This window comes from Canis lupus, chromosome 20 (genome assembly GCF_048164855.1).
Source record: "Canis lupus baileyi chromosome 20, mCanLup2.hap1, whole genome shotgun sequence".
Taxonomy (NCBI): domain Eukaryota; kingdom Metazoa; phylum Chordata; class Mammalia; order Carnivora; family Canidae; genus Canis; species Canis lupus.
The window spans coordinates 22,629,458-22,651,649 of NC_132857.1; the positions used below are offsets into that span (position 1 = coordinate 22,629,458).

General features: G+C 47.1%; 1 protein-coding gene and 1 long non-coding RNA gene across 9 annotated transcripts in view; one reads left to right on the forward strand and one right to left on the reverse strand.

Annotated features, from left to right (window-relative positions):
- The window catches only part of LOC140611752 (uncharacterized), a 183,980-nt gene that overhangs the window by 37,487 nt on the left and 124,301 nt on the right, over positions 1 to 22,192 (forward strand). The gene's annotated exons all lie outside the window — the stretch shown is intronic.
- LOC140611553 (uncharacterized) lies at positions 939 to 21,478 on the reverse strand. Its single transcript, XM_072788225.1, has 10 exons — positions 21,434 to 21,478; positions 19,380 to 19,409; positions 9,980 to 10,019; positions 9,163 to 9,247; positions 8,726 to 8,834; positions 8,217 to 8,333; positions 6,483 to 6,676; positions 5,835 to 5,891; positions 4,925 to 5,118; positions 939 to 4,692 (listed from the first exon to the last, which is right to left on the reverse strand). Exons 1-10 carry the CDS (start codon positions 21,476 to 21,478, stop codon positions 4,325 to 4,327), a joined length of 1,239 nt encoding a protein of 412 aa, XP_072644326.1. The 3' UTR covers positions 939 to 4,324.

The following is a 22,192-nucleotide window of genomic DNA, read 5'->3' on the forward strand; positions in this document are numbered from 1 at the left end:
CCAACTATGGGGGCAGATCTCTGGGCCCCCTTGGCGACGCTCCTCCCAGCCATCTGGTGTCTGCACCTCCTTCGACCGCACGAGAGCTACCCAATGCTTCCCAGGGGCTGCTTCGGACATATTCGGGCATCCCCACCCATTTCTGGCCACCTCGAGCCACAAACCTGCCCCCACACGACTGACGAGTCAGCTCCCACCTACTCAAGCCATTTGAAGGGGGCCATCGCCTAGAAAGGAGTCCTCCTCAGCCTCCAGGACAGCCACCAAGGGAAGGTCCCAGGAAACCCGCCAGCTGACAGCCCCACAGAGCAGCGGGCATGTGGCCTGTGGGCCTGGGGTGGCTCAGGCCCCACAGGCAGAGGAGAGGCAGGAGGAAAGGCCGTGGCTGTGTCTCCTGAGGGCACCCGGTCAGCTCCCCAACAAGGACCAGGCCCCACAGAGGACGTGGGAGGACAGTTCCTGCTGCGTCTGTGGCCTACTCGGGAAGGTGTCCCCACATCCAGCAGCGCCGACCAAGAGCCCCAGTCTGGTCTTCCCGACAGGGCCTTGCAGCTGGCAGACGCACACACACACCAAGCGAGAGCACAAGCGCGGGTGTGCAAGAGAGATGAAGCCGAGCCCCCCCCCCGCCCTCCTCGGAAGCAGCCGGCCCAGAACCCGCTCCCCGGGCCCAGCACGAGGAAAGGAAGCAGAGCCCACGCAGTAGCAGCAGGAGGAGAGCGGGTGGCCGGTGTCCCGCTCCCCCCACGCTGCTCCCAACACTGTGGAGATGCAGGGCCAGGCACTGTGGGTTCACCCTTTTTTTTTAATTTATTTATGATAGTCACAGAGAGAGATAGAGGCAGAGACACAAGCAGAGGGAGAAGCAGGCTCCATGCGCCAGGAGCCCGATGTGGGACTCGATCCCGGGTCTCCAGGGTTGCGCCCTGGACCAAAGGCAGGCGCCAAACTGCTGTGCCGCCCAGGGATCCCTCACCCTTTTTTTTTTTAAGATTTTGTTTATTGGAGTTCAGTTTGCTGCCATGTACCATAACACCCAGTGCTCATCCCACCAAGTGCCCTCCTCAGTTCCAATCACCCAGTCACCCCAACCCCCCACCCACTTCCCCTTCCACTACCCCTTGTTCATTTCCCAGAGTTAGGTGTCTCTCATGTTTTGTCACCCTCACCGATATTTTCACTCATTTTCTCTCCTTTCTCTTTATTTCCTGTCACTAATTTTTATATTCCCCAAATGAATGAGACCATATGATGTTTGTCCTTCTCCCATTGACTTATTTCATTCAACATAATACCCTCTAGGTCCCTCCACGTCGAAGCAAATAGTGGGTATTTGTCATTTCTATTGGCTGAGTAATACTCCATTACATAGGTAGAACACATCTTCTTTATCCATTCATCTGTCGATGGGCACCGAGGCTCCTTCCACAGTGTGGCTATTGTGGACATTGCCGCTATAATGATCGGGGTGCAGGTGTCCTGGCGTTTCACTGCATCCGTATCTTTGGAGTAAATCCCGAGCAGTGGAATTGCTGGGTCGCAGGGCAGCTCTATTTTGAACTCTTTGAGGAAGCTCCACACAGTTTTCCAGAGTGGCTGCACCAGGTCACACTCCCACCCACAGTGCAGGAGGGTTCCCCTTTCTCCACATCGTCTCCAACATTTGTTGTTTCATGTCTTCTTAATGTTCACCATTCTCACTGGTGTGAGGTGGGATCTCATTGTGCTTTTGAGTTGTGTTTCCCTGATGGCCAGTGATGCGGAACATTGTCTCATGTGCGTGTTGGCCATGTCTATGTCTTCCTCTGTGACATTTCCGTTCAGGTCTTTTGCCCATTTCATGATTGGATTGTTGGTTTCTTTGCTGTAGAGTTGAATAAGTTCTTTAGAGATCTTGGACACTGGCCCTTTATCTGATGGGTCATTTACAAATATCTTCTCCCATTCTGTGGGTTGTCTTTTAGTTTTGTTGAGCGTTTCTTTTGCTGTGCAGAAGCTTCTCATCTTGATGAAGTCCCAGTGATTCATTTTGGCTCTTGTTTCCCTGGCCTTCATGGATGTATCTTGCAAGAAGTTGCTCTGGCCAAGTTCAAGAAGGGTGCTGCCTGTGTTCTCCTCTAGGATTTTGATGGCTTCCTGTCTCACATTTAGATCTTTCATCCACTTTGAGTTTCTCTTTGTGTACGGTGGTGTGAGAGAATGGTCCAGTTTCATTCCTCTGTGTGTGGCTGTCCAATGTTCCCAGCAGCATTTATTGAAGAGACTTTGTTCCAGTGGATGGTGTTTCCTGCTTTGTCGAATATTAGCTGACCATAGAGTTGAGGGTCCACTTCTGGATTCTCTGTTCTGTTCCATTGATCTCTGTGTCTGTTTTTGTGCCAGGACCACACTGTCTTGATGACCACAGCTTTGTAGTACAACTTGACATCCAGCATTGTGATGCCCCGGCTCTGGTTTTCTTTTTTAATATTCCCCTGGCTACTTGGGGTCTTTTCTGATTCCACACTAATCTTCAGATGATTTGTTCCAACTCTCTGAAGAAAGTCCATGGTATTTTGATAGGGATTGCGTTCAATGTGTAAATTGCCCTGGGTCACGTTGACATTTTCCCAATAAATGAATTCTTCAAATCCATGAGTATGGAATAGTTTTCCATCTCTTTGTGTCCTCCTCAATTTCTTTCAGACGTGTTCTGTAGTTTTTCGAGTGGGGATCCTTTACCTCTTTGGTTAGGTGTATTCCTAGGTATCTCATCCTTTTGGGTGCAATTGTCAATGGGAATGACTCCTTAATTACTCTTTCTTCAGTCTCATTGTTAGTGTATAGACATGCCACTGATTTCTGGGCATTGATTTGGTATCCTGCCACGCCGCTGAATTTCCTGTATGAGTTCCAGCAATCTTGGGGTGGAGTCTTTTGGGTTTTCTAGGTACAATATCATGTCATCTGCAATGAGGGAGAGTTTGACCTCTTCTTTGCCAATTTGAATGCCTATTATTTCTTTTTGCTGCCCAATTGATGAAGCTAGGACTTCTAGTACTATGTTGAGTAGCCATGGTGAGAGTGTACGTCCCTGTCGTATTCCTGATCTTAGTGGAAAGGCTCCCAGTGTTTCCCCATTGGGAATGATATTTGCTATGGGCTTTTCGTAGTTGGCTTTGAAGATGTTGAGGAATGTTCCGTCTATCACTACAGTCTCAAGAGTTTTGATCAGGAATGGATGCTGTATTTTGTCAAATGCTTTCTCTGCATCTATTGAGAGGATCATCTGGTTCTTGTTTCTTCTCTTGTTGATGTGATCCATCCCATTGACTGCTTTACGAGTGTTGAACCAGCCTTGCATCCTGGGGATAAATCCCACTTGGTCATGGCCAGTAATCTTCTTAATGTACTGTTGGATCCTGTTGGCTCATATCTTGTTGAGAATGTTTGCATCCATGTTCATCGGGGATATAGGTCTATAATTCTCCTTTTTGGTGGGGTCTTTGGTTTTGGAATTAAGGTGATGCTAGCCTCATAGAATGAGTTTCGAAGTATGAATGGACCTAAAGTACCACGATGTATAATTTAAAAGCAACAGAGTCAATTTTTACAAAGTTAACTTATCCTTTATTACAAATAAAATTTATGAAGCAATTATAGAGGTTTACAAAAAACACAAAATACAGAAACAGCACAATGAAAGGGGAGGGGAAGGCTTCAATTGTGCTGCAGCCATCACAAGCTGCTGCTCGGGGGCCAAGGCTGGTGGCTCCACTGAGGCAGGTGGCAGTCCGGCCCTTCGATGAACTCGAGAGCCGGCACCGGGACATGTTCCTCCTTCTGGGGTGGCCAAGAAGCAGGTGGCTCCTCCAGGTCGGGACAGTGAATCAAAGGTATGACCCCCAGGTACTTTGGCTTGACCTCAGTAGCTGGCATCTCAGCCCAGGCTTAGCTTTCAGCACCAGCAGCTGGGACCGGCTCGATCACCTCAGGCCCAGGAGCTTCAGCAGGCCCCACAGTCAGCCTCGGGGCGGGGCTCTTGCCAAGATGGTTCAGGGTGTTGCTCGGGGTCCGAAGCCGGTTGCTCCCCTGAGTGAGGTGGCTGCTCCAGCACATCAATGACCTCGATAGCTGGTGGTGGGGCCCGTTCGGCTTCCAGGGCTCCCAAGGGTGCAGGTGGCTCTTCCAGGTCGGGACAGGGATTCAGAGGTCTGACCACCACATACCTTGGCCTGAACACAGCAGCTGGCATCACGGTTTGGGCCAAGCCCTCAGCTCCAGCAGCTGGGACCAGCTCAATCACCTCAGACCCTGAAGGTGCAGCAGCCCCCACAGTCAGGGCTCAGGCGGGCTCTTGGGGTGGTTCAGGGTGTTGCTCGGGGTCTGAAGCCGGTTGCTCTACTGAGTGAGGCGGCTGCTCCGGCACATCGATGAGCTCGATAGCCGGTGGTGGGGCCCATTTGGCCTCCAGGGCTCCTAGGGTTGCAGGTAGCTCTTCCAGGTCAGGACAGTGATTCAGAGGTCCGACCATGTATCTTGGCTTGAACACAGCAGCTGGCATCATGGCTTGGGCCAAGCCCTCAGCTCCAGCAGCTGGGACCAGCTCCATCCCCTCAGACCCTGAAGGTGCAGCAGGCCCCACCGTCGGAGCTTGGGCGTGCTCCTGGGGTGGTTCAGGGTGTTGCTCAGGGTCCAAAGACAGAGTATCATCTCCAAGAAGACAAAGTATCATCACCAGGATGGACTTTCCACGTCCCTCTCAAATCAAGGACACTCTTCCCACCGCTCAATGTGTGTGAGTGCAAGAGCCCTGGGAGGTCTCCCCAGACTGCAGCCCGTGGGGATGGGGTGTGAGCCTACCCACTGCTCCGGCCCAGCAACACGGAGGCTTGATCTGTGTGACCCACCCTGTCCCCAACTCGGCCACCCCAGTCCTCCTCACCTCCACCCACAAACTCCGCTTGATGGAGATTTATGAAACGCCAAAGGTAACACTCGGCACGACAGTGGAGCACTGAGCCTGGCAAGTACTGCCCCGTGAAGTTCAGCAGCTTTGTCAGGGCAGGAAATTCTGGGGGATCGTGGAAGTCCTCCTCATAGTAGTCCAGCCAGATGGTCAGGAAGGAGGACATGGTGCTGGGGAGGGACAGGTGGGCAGAGGCGTCAGAAGACAGAGCTCCCTCACACAGAGGTGTCCCGGGGAAGCCCTGCAGGAACCGGGGCCCTCGGCCTCCCATGCGGGGCTGTCGGAGGCCAGTGCTGCTCCTTGTCCACCTGTCACCTGGCGGTCCAGTCTGCCACAGCCCTGCTCGCTGAGGAGGGGCTGGCACAAAGCCTCTGTGCATGGGAGCCCATGACCAGCAGTGTGACCATCACTGTTTTTCCTGGGGAAACTTCCCTCCCGTGGGTCTGCCCTGCCTCACTCATGAGGGGCCCCCAAGGGGTGTCCTTCCACTGACTCTAATCTCCCACGGGGCGGGGGCCGTCTGGTCCGTGAGCCCTCACTGGCTCTCCTGAGCACCTGCCATGCACCCGGGTCCAGGTGCCACCAGATTGGTGAGTGCGATGCTCCCCACACCCTCTGCTCTGGGTCCCAGGTGTGGGGCAGACAGAGGGTTGGGGGGATGGGCATGGAGGAGGTCACCCTTTGGTGTCCCAGTGCTCTCCCACAAAGCCCACATCCCACCCACGGCTCTCCTTTGCTCTTTTCCTGAAGGGGCCTTAGACCCTTACCCTGTCACAGGAATTGCAGACGTGTGGGGTGAAGGGTCGAGCAGCCCCTCCAACCCACAGCCCCCTCGCGGCCCTCCTGGAGAGGGAAGGCTCCCCTGCATGGTCCAGAGCTCACTCACATTTCCCACTGGTCCAGGATTCCTTCGTTCTTGCAGGAAGCTACGATGTATCGATATCTAGAGGAGGGCAGGGGGCATCACATGAATCGTCCTGTGGACCCGATCTCTCCTCATAGCTGCTGTCACCTCTGAACCCCAACTAGTCCAGAACCCTGGGGGGCCGTCAGCTCTGTGCGTGTGGCCATGGGCAGCTCCTGGAGAAGCACCTGCACCTGCTGGCACTTCCTGAATGCTTGAGGAATGAAAGGGCTCCGGCCAGGCCCATGGCTGATATCCGAGTGGGCCTGGGCGCCCAGGTGTCCCCAGGGACCCCTACTCCGAATGCCCCAGGATATAGACCCCAGATGGACTCAAAACTCCCTTTCAATGGCAAAACAGGCCAGCTCAAGACCCTGGTGACGGTGAGGAGGCGGCACAGGCTTTGTCATGGGGAGAGAAGACGACTGATGAGCACAAGCACAGCCCCTCTAGCCGACCTGCCACAGGCCAGGCACCGGGGGCTGCCCTACAGGACCCGACTAGGCCCTGTGTGACTCTCCTCCAGTCGGAGGAGCAGCCCAAGGGACCGGGAAGTTAAGCAACATTCCCCAAGACTCCCAACCAGTAGGTGGCCCATCCCACTGGGCTGTGGAGGGTCAGAGTGCTCACTTTGCAAACAGCAGGTCCAGCACCTCTTCAGGGGTGCCATATTCCACCAAATAGTTAAGGAATTCAAATATGGACAGGTTATCAAAGCGCAGCAAGGCGGGCACCAGTTCTTCTACCTGCTGCTCCAGCAGCTCCCTCCGGCTGGGGGTGGTTGGGCAGATCCGATTCTTCCTCAGGGCTGAGGCCCTTTCAGCCTGAGGTGGGACAGAGGGGATGTGCAGCCTGCACTGTAGCCTCCAGGAGACCTGGGAGTTGGAGCGCAGACCACAGCCCGAGCTCTCAGTGGCTGCAGGGGGCGGGGGGGGGGAAGGAGTGCCCACAGCAGGGACACGGGGCTTGACACCTGCGGCTCAGTCACTTAGCATCTGACTCTCAGTTGTGGCTCAGGTCATGGTCTCAGCATCCTGAGATCCCACCCCTGGCAGGCTCTGCGCTTGGGGCAGAGTGTGCTTGAGGAGCCTGTGTCTCCCTCTTCTGCTTCCTGCTGTCTGTCTCTTAAACTGACAGACTATCCAATAAAGAAATAGTTTTAGAGGATAAATTTTCAAAAAAATTTGGATCAATACAAGGATCTCAAGTGGGAGGGGTCAGTATCCCAGGGCCGCTTGTCAGCTGAGTTTTGACAGCACCTCCCTGCATTAACGGCTTCACCCCTTGAATTTGACCACACGCCCCTCTCTCGAGGTGCCAACCCGGAGACCTTTCCTTGGGTGGGAGGGCCCAGGGTGTGAGGGCTGCAGGATGTTCAGCACCGCCCTGTGATTTGGCAACAGAAGGGAATCGCATTGAAGTCCTGCATCAGTGAAGGGCTCAGTGGCTGTGGGAACCAACTGGCCTTCTGACATGTTGTGCAGCACACGAGGCCCCTGTGCCCGACCCCGGGAGCGGGGGCAGGGATGCGCTCCTTCAAAACCTAACTGCAGAGCGATAGACATAGTACAGTGAGCCCCGTGTCCCTTTGGGGAAAAGTCTCCCAACTCACCAGGACCATGCTCAAGCCTTGGAGAAGGTGGGGAAGGACGTCAGGCCAATGGGGCCTCCTGGGAGCACCAGTTAGGAGAAAGCATAGCACAGTGCAAACTACTGGAGACCGCATGCGATGAGACATGGTGTGTCTCTTCTTAAAAAGTTTTTATGGGCAGCCCGGGTGGGTCAGTGGTTTAGCACTGCCTTCAGCCCAGGGCGTGATCCTGGGGACCCAGGATCCAGTCTGACATCAGGCTCCCTGCATGGAGCCTGCTTCTCCCTCTGCTTGTGTCTCTGCCTCTCTCTCTTTGTCTCTCGTGAATAAATAAATAAAATATTTAAAAGAAAGCATTATAAAAAAAGTTTTTATTATTTATTCATGAGAGACACACACACACGGGTGGGGGGGCAGACACACAGACAGAGGTAGAAGCAGTCCCCATTCAGAGAGCCCGAGGCAGAACTCGATCCTGGGTCTCCAGGATCAGGGCCTGGGCGGAAGGCAGGCGCTAAACCACTGGGCGACCAGGCATCCCCTGAAGGCTCTATTCTGATATTCCTACAAATCTGTGCACAGGGACTCTGCATCTGGCCCAGGCAGGGGCAGGGCCATGGGGGCAAGTTTGGGGAGGAGGGGAATCCAGACTCCTGTAGCAGCAGGAGTCTAGGGGGGAGCCGAGGGGAGCAGCAGGCTGGCTTCTGGGACCTGGGGCCCTTCCTGCTGCATCGGGGCCCTGGGTGTCGGGTGGCCCCAGCCCCTGCACTCACCTTGAACCCTTGCAGGTCTCCGTTAGCTGTGCTGGGCTCCTTCCTGATCACCACCGGGGTGTGGGGGATGTCCTCTTCCTCCCGCCTCCGCCGCCACCCCTTGTCCCATGTGGAGCTCTGTAAAGACCGTGTGCGGCAGCCAGGCAGGAGGCCTCAGCGCCCGGTGTGGCCGCCTCGGCTGGGCCGCACACCCAGCTGACTCCATTGCAGACACACCACAGCACAGTTGGCACACACCTCCCCCAAGGAGAGCAAAGGGATGCGGCTGCAGGGCCTTGGGTTAACTCCGGGTCATGTAAGAGGCACCTCAGGAATCCTGTTTCCACCCTGCCCACCGTGACATCAGGGTGACCCTGAAGGGGTCACCGGGGAACCTGCTGCCCTGCAAGGTCCTCCAGCCTGGATGCGACCTGCCCACACATCCCTGGTTCCCTGAAACTGAAGAGGAGGGGATGGGGCTGCCCAGGATGGCTGGCACAGGTGGCCTGGCCTGGCCTGCTCTGTATTACCCTACAGCGCCTCCTGAAAAGCTCCCTGAGGCGTTGGGTTTGACGGTGGCACCAGCGTCTCCAGCATTCGAAGCAGCCGCATCCCTGGGGTTCCTGGTGTTGCTCAAAACTGGGAAAGCCATCAGGGAACATCTTTCAGTAGCAGAAGTCTCCTGAAAGTGAGCCTGAGGTGGGGCTGCACTAGAATGTGGGGGCCCGGGTACAGGGGTTCCAAGTTCTGTTGGCCTCTGTTGTGAAAGAAGTGACCTCACTGCCTGGGACCCCCTCCCTGAGTCCACTCCTGGAGGGAGCTTCAGGAGCAGCGCTCGGGGCTGCCAACGGCCCCCCCCCCTCCCTGCAGGCAATGGCCTGTGTGCACACAGTGACACAACCGCACCCCTGTCTACAGGCCCCAGGGCAAGACTATGTGCAGCCAGGGCCCCAGCCTGGAAACACACCTGGGTTCAGACACAACTTTCCATTCTTCCCTGGTTTTCACCCCGGAGAAGCCGTTGTGCCTGTCGGGGATAGTCTGCCTCTTGCCTGTGGGATAGGGATTATCCTAGCAGGTGCTTCCTCCAGATGTCCCCACGCCACTGTGGCATCATATCTGTGACATTGGAGGTGGGTGTCACGTGCAGGCAATACCTCCCACCACATGTTCTTCCTTGGTGTGTACATGCGTCCAGGCCCACAAGGTCCCTGTGTGCACACACGTGGGCACCGTTACCCTCATTCTGGAGGCCCAGAAGATGACAGTCCCACCGGGGCAGGGATGGGCAATAGCTTCCCACAATCCTAGGCTCCTGAATCCAAGGCAAACCCTACAGTAGGTGTGGGAGTCTTGGCCTAGAAGGTGTGAGGCTGTCCTTATCCTGAAACCCTGCCTGTCATGTTACGGGCCATTCCGTCATTTCCACTGGGTGAGCTGTGGACAGCGGTGCACCCAGTGGGTCACCCTGACCTGGGCTCTTCCTCAGACTGGAACGTGCTGGAATGCCTCCTGTCTGGGCTGTCAATGCCCACCCCCACCCCATCACATCCCCATGACTGTAGCCAGTTCCATCCACACAACCTTTTCTCAGCCCCCTGACAAAGGGGAGGGGCAGCCTTGGCCCCCAACGGAGGACACAGAGCTGGCTTCATGCCCCCTTCTGCCTCCTTCCCAGGCTGTGATCCTGGCGAGGCAGTGGGTCTTCACCTCCTCCCCTCAGTGGCCCCCTGGAGCCCCAGCTGCTGCGTTTGTCAAAGCCCCACAGTTTGTCACAGCCTCACCTCCGGAGCTCAGGACCCAGGGAAGCACCAGGCTCTCTTTCTAGGGAGCAATTTGCTCTTTCCATTCCTGATATTTTTCCGTATTTTGTCCATCTTCCCCCCTGGAGCATGAGCTCCGAGAGGGAGGATCTGGTCTGTTTATCAGCTCGGGCACTATCTGTGCTCAGGGCTCAGCAGCTGAAGGAGAAGGTGGGAGGATCCATCCCACCACGGGCCAGCTCAGCGGTGGGAGCCTTATTGACTTGGGGCATTTTAAAATACTTGTGCTTTTCTTTTCTTTTTTTTTTTAAGGAAACTCTGTGCCCGATGTGGGACTCAAACTCAGGACCCCGAGATCAATAACCACACGCCCTTCAGACTGCTCCAGGCAGGCGTCCATTGGTCATTTAAAACTAGTAGACTGATAACTATTTCAGTTAATTTGGTGATCCACATTGCTGAATTACCAAGTGACTCCCCCAATGTCAGTACTGCGTCAGCACAGATTGCCCCACCTGACAGCACTGAGTGGCTGTTCAGATTGGAGACTGAACTCGTTCACGGGGTCTTTCAGGAGCCAGGGTGGCTCCTCCATGGGCCTCCTTCCTCCCTGGGAGGTCATGCACCTCTGCAGCCAGCAGCACAAGGGGAAGACAACAAACACAGGCATGAGGGAGGGGGTCTCCAGCCAGGTCTAGCAGGCCTGCATGTCCACCTTTATGCTCACTCTGTGTGTTATTTATTAGAAGTAGTATTCATTTTTAGGATTTTATTTATTTGTTTAAGAGAGAGAGAGCGAGAGAGAGCGAGCACGCATGATCAGTGGAGACAGGCAGAGGGAGAGGGAGAAGCAGGTGTCCTGCGAGCAGGGAGGCAGAAACCCAGGAATTCTGAATCATATCCCACAAAACAGAGAAAACACATCACCAGATATGCTCCACAAAACAAACAAAAGGCATCTCCTCAAGCTGAATGAAAATTTTCTACTTGAAGTACAGACTGTATGAGTGAAACGAGAGCAAGATTTGTGTGTGTGTGTGTGAGAGAGAGAGTGAGTGTATATGTAAAGTAAATCTTTTTTTATATCAATGCTGTTTTGTATAAACTAAAGAAAGCAATGTCTCAGAGAATCTGCAATAACCAAATTGAAAGCTTCTTGAAAATATGTAACTGCTATTAATTAGCTTCATCTGTTTTGGATTTCAAACCATTAGCATTTGGCAAAGGAATAAAACAACATAGAAACTAGGATCTCCTATATGAGTAAAGAGTTCAGTGCAGAATTTTGAGGGTGAGTGTTTGCTGCTTCACCATTATGATCAAACGGAAACTTCATTCCTTCAGATAAAAAGGGCAATGTTACCCCAGCAATGTTACAGACAGCAACTTTCTTCAACCTATAGGAGGTAGGTTCTTCCTATTTTGGATGAAAGTTTAGCAAAACTTTCCAGAGTTACCCACTGAAGAAGCACAGCCTGACACATTTCTTTCATCTGGACACCGCAGAAGGCTGAAGTATTTACAGCAGATGGTATTCAGTGTAATGTTATCATACCATGGATTATCAAAATATCTCCTTTCATCACCTTTTGTTTGGAGTTCTTTTTTTTAAAAGATTTATTTGTTTATTTATTTATGAGAGAGAGAGAGAGAGAGAGAGAGAGAGAGAGGGGCAGAGAAACAGGAGGAGGGAGAAGCAGGCTCCATGCCGGGAGCCTGACGTGGGACTCGATCCCAGGACTCCAGGATCACGCCCTGGGCCAAAGGCAGGCACTAAACTGCTGAGCCACCCAGGGATCCCCTTGTTTGGAGTTCTATCTGGAGTTTTATGTATTTGAAAAATCCAGGATGAATCCTCAGTTGTAGAAGAAAAATAGACTGTGCTCTAAGCTTATATGTGAAAATGCTCCGAGAAGGTTGGTTTGCTCTGACAAAATTCATAGAAGAGCAGTATAACCAGAACAATTCTGAGGTCTCAGGCTGCAGGACTTGAGAGGGGTCGTCACTGGGGAAAGGCAATGTTGATGTGCTGTGTGGTGCCAGAGGAGATAGCATGTGTGAGGGGGCTGGCAACAGGGCCTTTCTGAAAGAACACAGTGGTCATCAATTTCAGGTAAGGGCTCATATATGCCAGGCTCTGTGCTGCTTCATCTTTCTGACCTTTTCATCCTCATAACAACTCTATGAGATATGTCATGTTATCCACATTTTACAGATAAGAATATAGGGCCTTCGAGAATTGAAGTAAATGACCCAAGGTCACCAAGTGAGTGACAGGAACAGATGTCTTCTTGGGGCTATGCCCCACCATGGTCCACACTCAGTATCTACCCCATATGTCTGTTGACTGACTGGAATCTCAGAGGTCTTAACATCTCACATGTGTAAATGATTGGTTGATACGACCCCTCATCATCCACCAACCTCACAGATAAATCTAGATATTGTGTATATGTGTGTGTGTGTATTAATATTTATATTTATATTTATATATATTTCAAATTTCAGCTTTGCTGGTAGTACCTTACTGGGAACCTCTTGGAATACTAAATGGCTTGAATTATTTGTGTGAGAAAGGATCTTCCTACTATAGCAGGAGGATTCCAAAATGAAAAAAAAAAAGGCATGAAAGATCACCAAATACGTCTGATTTACAGATTCGGTCCCTATACTGTAATCTTCTCTTTGTTCCTGTTCTTTGCTTACAATAATCATCACTGCATTTTGACTGCACTTCAAGTAGGCTGCTTCTTCAGCCTCTGACTTCTCTGATTACTGGCTCTTGATCTTTTGCTTTTTTTAATTTATGTGCATTAGTCTTTATCCCTTTAAAATCCACCCCAAAATCTGCTAAGCATATACATCTGGAATTTCAAATCTCACCCTGCCCCCCTTCACACATGGACATTTCTTCCTTTCCCTCTTAACCTCATTCATCATACATTTTCTGTTTATAGCTCTGGGACACCTTGACTCTGACACACAAATCAGCTTTTTCCTGAGCTCTTACTAGAACTGTGTTTCTCATTTACTCTTGGGCAGTATCCATCCTTATCGACTGAAGTTAGGAGTTGAATTATCACCAAAATAAAAGAAAAAGAAAGAAGAGATTTTTGTTATTACAGCAGAAATTATTTTTTAATCCACAACAGATGATTTATATTCATCAAAAATTTGTGCTGCTTTCAGCAAACAAGCTTACATATGAAGTCATCAGTTCTGTAAAAGGTGAGGAAGAAAACAACTAATTCAAAGAGAGCATTTTTCCCTCCTTTTTGGTATGCAATGTCAAAAACTTGAACAATTCGTATCAAATCAATTCAGTGGTAGAATGTGGTGTATTACATGAGCATGACTTGTAGTCAGGAGACTTTGGGTCTACTCCCACGATTTATTAGAGTAGCTGTGTGACCTTGGGATAAATTGCTTAAAACTATAATCTGAGTCATTTGTCTGTAAATTTAAGATGTTATTTAACTATGTGACCTTTAAAATTATGGACCTTCTGTGGAGAGTGAAACTTCCCTTAAGCCAGAGTCTTTAAAGGGGAGGCTAGAGTGCTCCCAGATCAATTTCCTCCCGGCCCTAGATCTATAAAGAAACAAATTCAAATCCCCAGTTGAAGCCTTCAGATTTGTTAAAATTAAATACATTCAAATATAATAAGAAATTAACATGAATACTAATGAATGAAAGTCAGGGGAAAACAAGAACAACACATTGAGGTTCTTGGGAATTTATAGATATTGAAATCATCAAATAGTATAAAATAATTATGGGTCAAGTGTTTTAAGAAATTAAAGATTCTCAAAAAAAAGAAATTAAAGATGGAATAATAAATGAAAAAGGGTCAAAATGCAAATCTAATAAAAATACCAGGCACATTTGAAAAAAAAAACATTTATAAATAACAGATAATTATTAAAACTAATAGCTTAGTGGATGTGTTAAACAGCGGAATATATGCAGCTGAAGATGGAGTTAAATCTGAAAGAAATAGTCAGGCTGTACTACATAGAGACAAGGCAGTAAATACAGAAGAGACATTAAGCTATATGGAGGGCATAATGAGTAATATATATAATTTGAGTTCCAGAAAGGGGAGATAGAAAAAAGGCAATATTTGAACATAGAAGGGCTAAGATCTTCCCCAGACTGACAAAAGGACATGAATCCACAAATAGAGGAAACAAGAGTCCAAATAGATAAAAGGAAAGTCACACCCAGATGTATGATAGTAAAACCAAAGAATAGCAAAGACAAAGAGCAGATCTTAAAAGTAGGCAGAGGGGAAAAAAGTAAATAATAAGGAGGGCAAGTAGGTATCAGTTTCTCAGTAGCAACAATGGAAACCAGAACACAGTGGAATATCTTCAGCGTTCTGAAGAGAAAATGACGGTCAAGCTAGATTCATGGATTTAACAAAACTATTTTTCAAGGACAAAGGCAGTAAAGACACTTTCAGATAAAGATAGATTGCATTTGCAACCAAGAAACCTTATTAAAGGTATTTTTAAAGAATGTTCTTTTTGACGCCTGGGTGACACAGTCAGGTAAGTACCTGACACTTGGTTTTGGCTGGGATCATGATCTCAGGGTCTGGAGATCAGCTCCACGCTCAGCATGGGGTCTGCTTAAGGCTCTCTTTCCATATCCTTCTGCCCTTCCCCCCGCTCTCTCTCAAATAATAAATCTTTTAAAAAAAAGAATGTACCTTAAAAAGAAAAATGGTTCTAGAAACAAGTTTTCAGGATAATACCCTTGGAAGAAAAAAAAATACCCTTGGAAGAAAACATAGGGGTAAGTTTCCATGATCGTGGATTTGGGGATGGTTTCTAAGATACAACACAAAGAGCACAAGCAACAAACAAACAAACAAACAAAAAATACTGAACTTCAAAATTGAAGATTTTTGTGCTTCAAAGGACGTGATCAAAAACTGAAAGAACCCCCCCCCCCAAAAAAGGGAAAGAACCTACAGAATGGAAGCTATTATTTGTAAATCATATAAATCTTGTGTCTAGTATTCAGAATTTAGAAATTATACAACTGAACAATGAAAAGACAACCCAGTTAAAAAATGGAGACAAAGAATTGAATAGACATTTTCCAAAGAAGATACACAAATGGCCAACAAACACATGAAAAGATGTTCAACATCATTAGTCATTAGAGAAATACAGATCAAAACTGCAGTGAGATGCCCACTTCATGCTTAGTGGGATGGCTATAATTTTTTTTAATAGAAAAAAAACAAGTGTTGGGTAGAAGGTAGAGAAATTAGAACCCTTGCACGTTGCTTGTGAGAATTTTAAATGGTGCAGCTTCTATGGAAAAAATGTTGGTGGTTCCTTCAAAAGTTAAACATAGCATTGCCATATGAAACAGCAAATTCACTTCTAGTTATATCCCCCCCTAAATTGAAAACAAGTATTCAAACAGATACTTGTACACAAATGCTCATAGTGATACTATTCACAATAACCACATTATGCTGAGTGAAAGAAGCCAGGCACAGAAGGTCACATATTGTATGATTCCATTCGAAATATCCAGAATAGGCAGATCCAAAGAGACAGAAGATTACTGGTTGTCATTGGCTTGGGAGAGGAAGGAATGCAAAGTGACTGCTTAATTGGCATGGAGTTTCCTTTTGGGATAATAAAAATGTTCTGGAACCAGATAGAAGTGATGGTTGCACAACATCATGTATGTACTGTCACCAAATTATATGCATTTAAATGGCTAACATTGTGAATTTTAGGTTATGAATTTTGCCACAATACAAAAAAGTCAAAGGGAGCCTTGTGGCTCAGCCATTTAAGCATCCAGCTCTGGATTTCAGATCAGGTCATGATCTCAGAGTTGTGGGATCAAGCCCTGCATCAGGCTCCACATGGGGCATGGAGCATACTTAAGATTCTCTCTCTCTTCCTCTCCCGCTGCCCCTGCCCCCTATGCTGCCTACATTCATACACAAACACACTCTCTCTCCCCCTTCTCTAAGAAAGAAAAAAAATTTTTTCACAGATGCATAGAAATTAGCAAACATGTAGGTAAATCCAGACATTGTACAATATAAGTGATAATAATGTCTCATTTGTGTGGTTCTAAAAATGAGCATTAAAGTAGTAGACAACAACAAACATGTGAGTTGAGAAAAAAGTAATCAGAGCATTAAAGTTCTCACAAGACCTTATGAGAGTCATTCACTCTCAAGTGCTTTTGACTGTGATTGACAGTAATGAATGTTTTATAGTCACCCAGTGTACACACATATGTATATGACTGAAACAAAAATTTCTCAAAATAGTCCTTCCCTAACTATATATGTTGTACACTATTTTCTAATCTAGTTAATTTCATTTTTAAAAATGCTAATTGTCTCCCCTTAAGTTGACTCCATCAACCACTAATGGATTGTAACATGCTACTTTAAAACATAACAAAACAAACTGGTATCAAGAGTATGATGGCACCCAAGTAAAGATGTGGGTGAGAAAAAAAATTAAAAAGTCTTGAGTTGTTCACTATCTACTCTGATACTGGGTCAGGAAGCATATGCAAGTGGTGAATTGGCTGTATTTTCCACAATCTTTTGAAGATGTCATCATGTTCCAATATGGTAATCTCCATGGGGCGAAAGTATATTTCTACTAATTCACTGGAAACATTTTAAACAATTCTGAGTTTGTATAACATTCTGTAAATTGTCAAGATAAAGTTCTCTGGAGTATTCAATATGGATGCAAGTAATAGAATTTTTTAAAGATTTTATTTATTCATTCATGAGAGGCAGAGAGAGAGAGAGAGAGAGGCAGAGACACAGGCAGAGGGAGAAGCAGGCTCCATGCAGGGATCCCAACGTGGGACTAGATCCCAGGTCTCCAGGATCACGCCCTGGGCCGAAGGTGGTGCTAAACTGCTGAGCCACCCGGGGCTGCCCAAGAATCTCATATTCATCTCAAATTCATATATGCAAGCAGAATGGTCCATCTCAATTTGAAAAAATCAGAAAAGCTGAATTATGGTCTTACACTTCTTATCCTCTTGTTATTTTGGATAAGTGACTTCATTTGCCCTGGTTTTCTCATCTGCAAAATTAAAGGGAACTTTTAAGTTTTTCCTAAAAGGAAATCTGTGATTCACTCTAACAAGTCTATACAAAACCTTGAGTGCTCTCTCTCTCTCTCTCTCTCTCTCACACACACACACACACACACACACACACACACACACAACTGTATTGCATTAAGATGAAGGAAATTTGGGGCGGCCCTGGGTGGCTCAGCGGTTTAGCACCACCTTCGGCCCAGGGCCTGATCCTGGAGACCCAGGAAAGAGTCCCACGTCCGGCTCCCTGCATGGAGCCTGCTTCTCCCTTTGCCTGTGTCTCTGCCTCTCTCTCTCTCATGAATAAACAAAATCTTTAAAAAGAAAAGATGAAGGAAATTTAACATCGACCCTTATGAAACGTTCTCAACATTGGCATTAATCTATTTTAAAGTAGGAAGTGACTTTCATCACTGATGATTTATTGGGCATACTATATATTTTCAGACATGATTTTTTATTTATAAGACATTTGTGACTTTTTTAAAATTAGATTTTTGTTACTGCAACTTCAGAAGCTTTACCAGGTTAAGAAAGGGGATTATGCTGGTCTGAGCCTGTACCAGTAAATATGTCCATATTCCATGGTAGCTAAATGGCTCCTGTTTAAATTCTTGTTCCAACTGCTGCAAAGTACCTTAAGGAACAATGTTTGGTAAGGTATGTTTACACAAGAGATACAAATGTCTGTTTTTCCACCATAGCTTTTTGTTCATGTTAGCTTATCATTGAAACTGTCCATGCTCTCAAGTGATGTGTGACTAAGAGATTTGTTATCTTTAGTCCGCTGCTGTCTGGAAGATTTGTACTAGATGAAAGAGTAGAAAAGACACTCTCCACTTCAGCCATTCTGCATTATTTTCAGGTGCCTAATAGCCTTTTGATGATCTTGCTTACTGGGTTTTTAACGTTGTGTGCATGCCTATGTGTGTGTAGAAAATTTCAAACGTAAACAGAGTAGTGTAATGAGCCCCACTTACTCATCACTCAACTTCAACTATGAATATCCTACCATTCTTGTTTTATTTATACCACCCACTCCCCAGCCCCTCTGTTTGATTATTATTATTTTTTAGAGTTTTTATGGTAAAATTTACATACACTGAAATGCACAAATAATTGAACTGTTTTGACAACTAGATACACCTGTGTAACCTGTGCCCTTACCAGAGTTCCATCTCTTGAAAGAATCTTCCTCTGTCCCCAGGTAATTCCTCAAGTCCCCCAAAAGCATCCAGTGGTTTTTCTCACCTTAGGTGAGTTTTGCTTATTCTAGAACTTCATATAAGTGGAAGCATACAGTATTTCTAAACCCTTTTGTGTCTGGCTTCTTTTCTCTTGTGAGATTCAGTCATTTCATTGCAGGGATCAGTACACTAATGCATCCTTTTTATTACTGAGTGGTAAAATAATACCACAGCTTGTTTGCCCATCCTCATGTTGATGGACATTTGGGTTGTTTACAGTTTGGGGCTATTTTGAGTAAAACTGCTATGAGCATTCTTTATATCCTTTTGTGAAGGATATATTCCCACTTATCTTGGACAGTGACCTAGATCTACAGCTGCTGGACTATAAGGTAGGTATATGTTTAACTTTATAAGAGGCTACCCCACCCTGTACCACACTTTTACACTCCCATCAGCAGTATATATGAGTTCTAATTGCTCTGACTCCTCATCAGCACTTGGGATTTGTCAGTCTTAAATTTTAGCTACTCAGGCAGCCGGGTGGCTCAGTGGTTTAGCACCGCCTTCAGCCCAGGGTCGAGTCCCACTTCGGGCTCCCTGCATGGAGCCTGCTTCTCCCTCTACCTGTGTCTCTGCCTCTCTCTCTCTCTCTCTCTCTCTCTCTCACTCATGAATAAACAAAATCTAAAAAAGAATTTTTAGCTACTCTAGTGGATGTAAAGTAGTATCTCAATTTAGTGTTAATTTGCATTTCTGTAATGACTAAAGATATTGAGCGTGTTTTCATGAGCTTATCCCTTTGGCCTAATGTATTTTTCACACGTGGTTCCCTTGTCCACAACACTTACTATCTACCACCCTTTTCTAGTTAGCTACTTACACCTTATCTAGTCCTCACCTTATTGAAAGGAATCCTTCCTCCCAAAAAGTTAGGAGTTGAGGAAATCAGCCTGAAAGCTCTATGAGAAACAGTTTTCCAGAATCAGCATCAGCCACTGTCTTTTCGCAGTGCCCTTGAACCTTAAGGCAGGGAAAACTTTTCCTTTACCCTCCTCCAATTCCCACTTTTGGAAATACAAACAGCCCAAGTCGTAGTTGCTCATTCATTTTGATGTTACCGGGTACAGAAGCTCGTAGGGCTGGGACTCCTGTGGAGACAGGGGCATACCATAAAATCTAAAAGGGAGTACCACGTGGAAATTTTATTGAAGAACAGTAAGCACCTCAGCTTCAGTATTTCCCTTTGAAGGGATAATCCTGTGGCTTTCAAGCCTGTAGAGAAATAGGGTGATTACAGTGTACAGCATGAGAAAGAAATACTTCTGGACACCTGGGTGGCTCCGTGGTTGAGCTTCTGCCTTTGGCTCAGGTGGTGGTCCTGGGATCGAGTCCCACAGCGGGCTCTCTGAAGAGAGTCTGCTTCTCCTCTGCCTATGTTTCTATGTCTCTCATGAATAAATAAATAAAACATGAACATATAAACATAAACATAATAAAACAATAAAATATAAACAGCCTAATAATATATAGAAGTATATAATTTCTTCGGAATATAAACTCTTAAGTTACCATTGACTAGAAAAGCATCGCATTCTCTTGCTGTGCTCTGTAAAGCTTCTTCCTTGACCTGCTCCCAATATCTGCTGAGAAGATAAGCAAAAAATGTTCTCAGGCTTCCCTTAGTCTGACCTCCAGGGATTGCCTGGGGGTCAAGGAGGATCCTGTGTGGGAAGAGAGTAGGACTGCTATCAGAAGGGTTACAATTGATGCTTCTCCTATCTTTCCACCCTCAGTTGCTGGCCTTTTGGTTTCCTCCCATTAAAAAGAAGCTTTATTAGTGTGTTTATAAACAGTTATGCCTCTGAGTAGGTGATTTTGGCACACCATGTATATCCCCTTGTCACTCAACATCCCTATGCATGCTGATAAGCTTTCTGCTGCCAATACCTGCATCCCTTAGCTCTCCCCACAGGAGCATTCTTGGTGCCCGGTGGGCTGGAAGTGCCAGGGAGCTGACATCCCTGGGAACAGCCTCAAACTCATGACAGATGGGAGCTAGTGGCTAAGCCCTCCATCTTTCTTATCCTTTGGGTGAGACAACTCTCGGGTCTGCTCTACACCACTTCCCAGAGTAGCACAGTGGAAATGAGCCCAAGTTCCCCACAGCTATAACATACTCATAAATTCATCTACTGGCTTCCTTCCCTTCCCTGGCTCACTGTCCCCTCCTCCGCCAATGTTTCCTGAGATAGTCTTCCAAATAAACTCCTAGCCTTGGTCCTAGTCTCAGGGCCTGTTCTGGAGAAACCCAATGTAGGCTAGCTTAATAATACCAAGCAAACTCACTAATAAAATATTGGTATAAACATATTGTTAGTAAATCTTCTAATGCTTTAAATGGTTCATATCCAGCGTGGCTAAAGACCTAGCATTCATTTCGTTAAATTTACCTAGCATTATCCCCAAAATGTTATTGTTTCAGAATGCTTCTGAGGTAAAGATCTAGTTTAAGGAGTAATCTCAAAACCAGGGATGTGTATCTCACATATTTGAGTTTAGATGAAGAGTCAGCGACTTGATTTTTCAAAGCCAATTGGTATAATGTATACTATTGTTTCCCAGCATACTAAGATACTTCTGTGTATAATAAAAGATATCCTCAACATGTTTATATTTTGGTTTTACTCTCTTTAGCCCATTGTTTGGAAACAAAAATGGGAAGGAAGTGTAATTTTGCTGAAGAAAGAGCGCTGATGCTGGTGTATAGGTGTGCATGTATATGGACCCAGGAGTCCTCAGCGTCCCTTGCCCTCCACATACCCACCTAAAATATTTTGGCAAGCTTGGGTTTACGGATGTGTCATGAGTTAAGTTCAGTGAATAACTCCACGTAACATTTTATAGGTCAAGAAAACACAAGAGAAGCACAAATTTGAAACTGTGTCAGGGATTCATGGCACAAGGTATTAGATATTTTCTGTCACCAAATATGCTTTGCTTCATTATCCATTAAATATTTCATCTTAAATACCAGTTCCAAATCCATAAATTCAGACCTGAGCTTAGTGCCACATGCCCTTCTCAAAATAATTAGCTTCCAGATGCTTTAATATTAATTTCACTGATGCCTTTAGAGAAATTCTTGATGTCTGTTTTTGTGCCAGTACCACACCGTCTTGATGGTCACAGCTTTGTGGCACACCCTGAAACCCGGCATTGTGCTGCCTCCTCCCGCCCCCCCCCCCCGCAGTGGGTACCTTGGCTACTATTCCTGTGGCCATTCGGGGTCTTTCTGATTCCACACAAGTCTTCAGATGATTTTTTCCAGCTCTCTGAAGAGAGTCCGTGGTATTTCTGAGAGGGATTGCACTAGTTGTGTAAATTGCCCTGGATCACGTTGACATTTTCCCCAATATCAATTCTTCCAACCCAGGAGCATGGAACCTTTTTCCATCTCTTTGTGTCTTTCTCAGTTTCTTTCAGACATGTTCTGCAGTGTTTCAGGTAGAGATCCTTTACCCCTTTGGTTAGGTTTCTTCCTAGGTAGCTCATGCTTTTTTTTGGGTGCTGCAGTTGTATAAATGGGATTGACCCCTTCCTCGATGTCCCTTTCCTCGGTCTCATTGTTTGCGTACAGAAAGGCCACTGGTTTCTGGGCCCCGAGTTTGTATCCCGCCACACTGCCAAACTTGCTGTAGGAGTTCCAGCCGTCTTGGGGTGGAGTCTTTTGGGTTTTCTAGGTACGGTATCATGTCATCGGCGAAGAGGGAGTTTAACTTCTTCTTTGATGATTTGAATGCCTTTTATTTCTTTTCATTGCCTGATTGCTGAGGCCATGACATCTCGTACTCTGTTGAGAATAGCAGCGGTGAGAGTGGACATCCCCATCTCGTGCCTGGTCTTCAGGGAAAGGCTCCCAGTGTTTCTCCAT

What these genes read in the sequence shown, in the direction of transcription:
- LOC140611553 (XM_072788225.1), bottom strand. Translation starts at nt 21,478, where the DNA reads ATGCCGGGTTTCAGGGTGTGCCACAAAGCTGTGACCATCAAGACG. An exon ending in TTTTCAGGAGGCGCTGTAGG is followed by an intron (nt 8,334 to 8,725) that starts GTAATACAGAGC and finishes CGGTCTTTACAG; the next exon opens with AGCTCCACATGGGACAAGGG. An exon ending in AGCGGAGTTTGTGGGTGGAG is followed by an intron (nt 4,693 to 4,924) that starts GTGAGGAGGACT and finishes GTCTTCTTGGAG; the next exon opens with ATGATACTCTGTCTTTGGAC.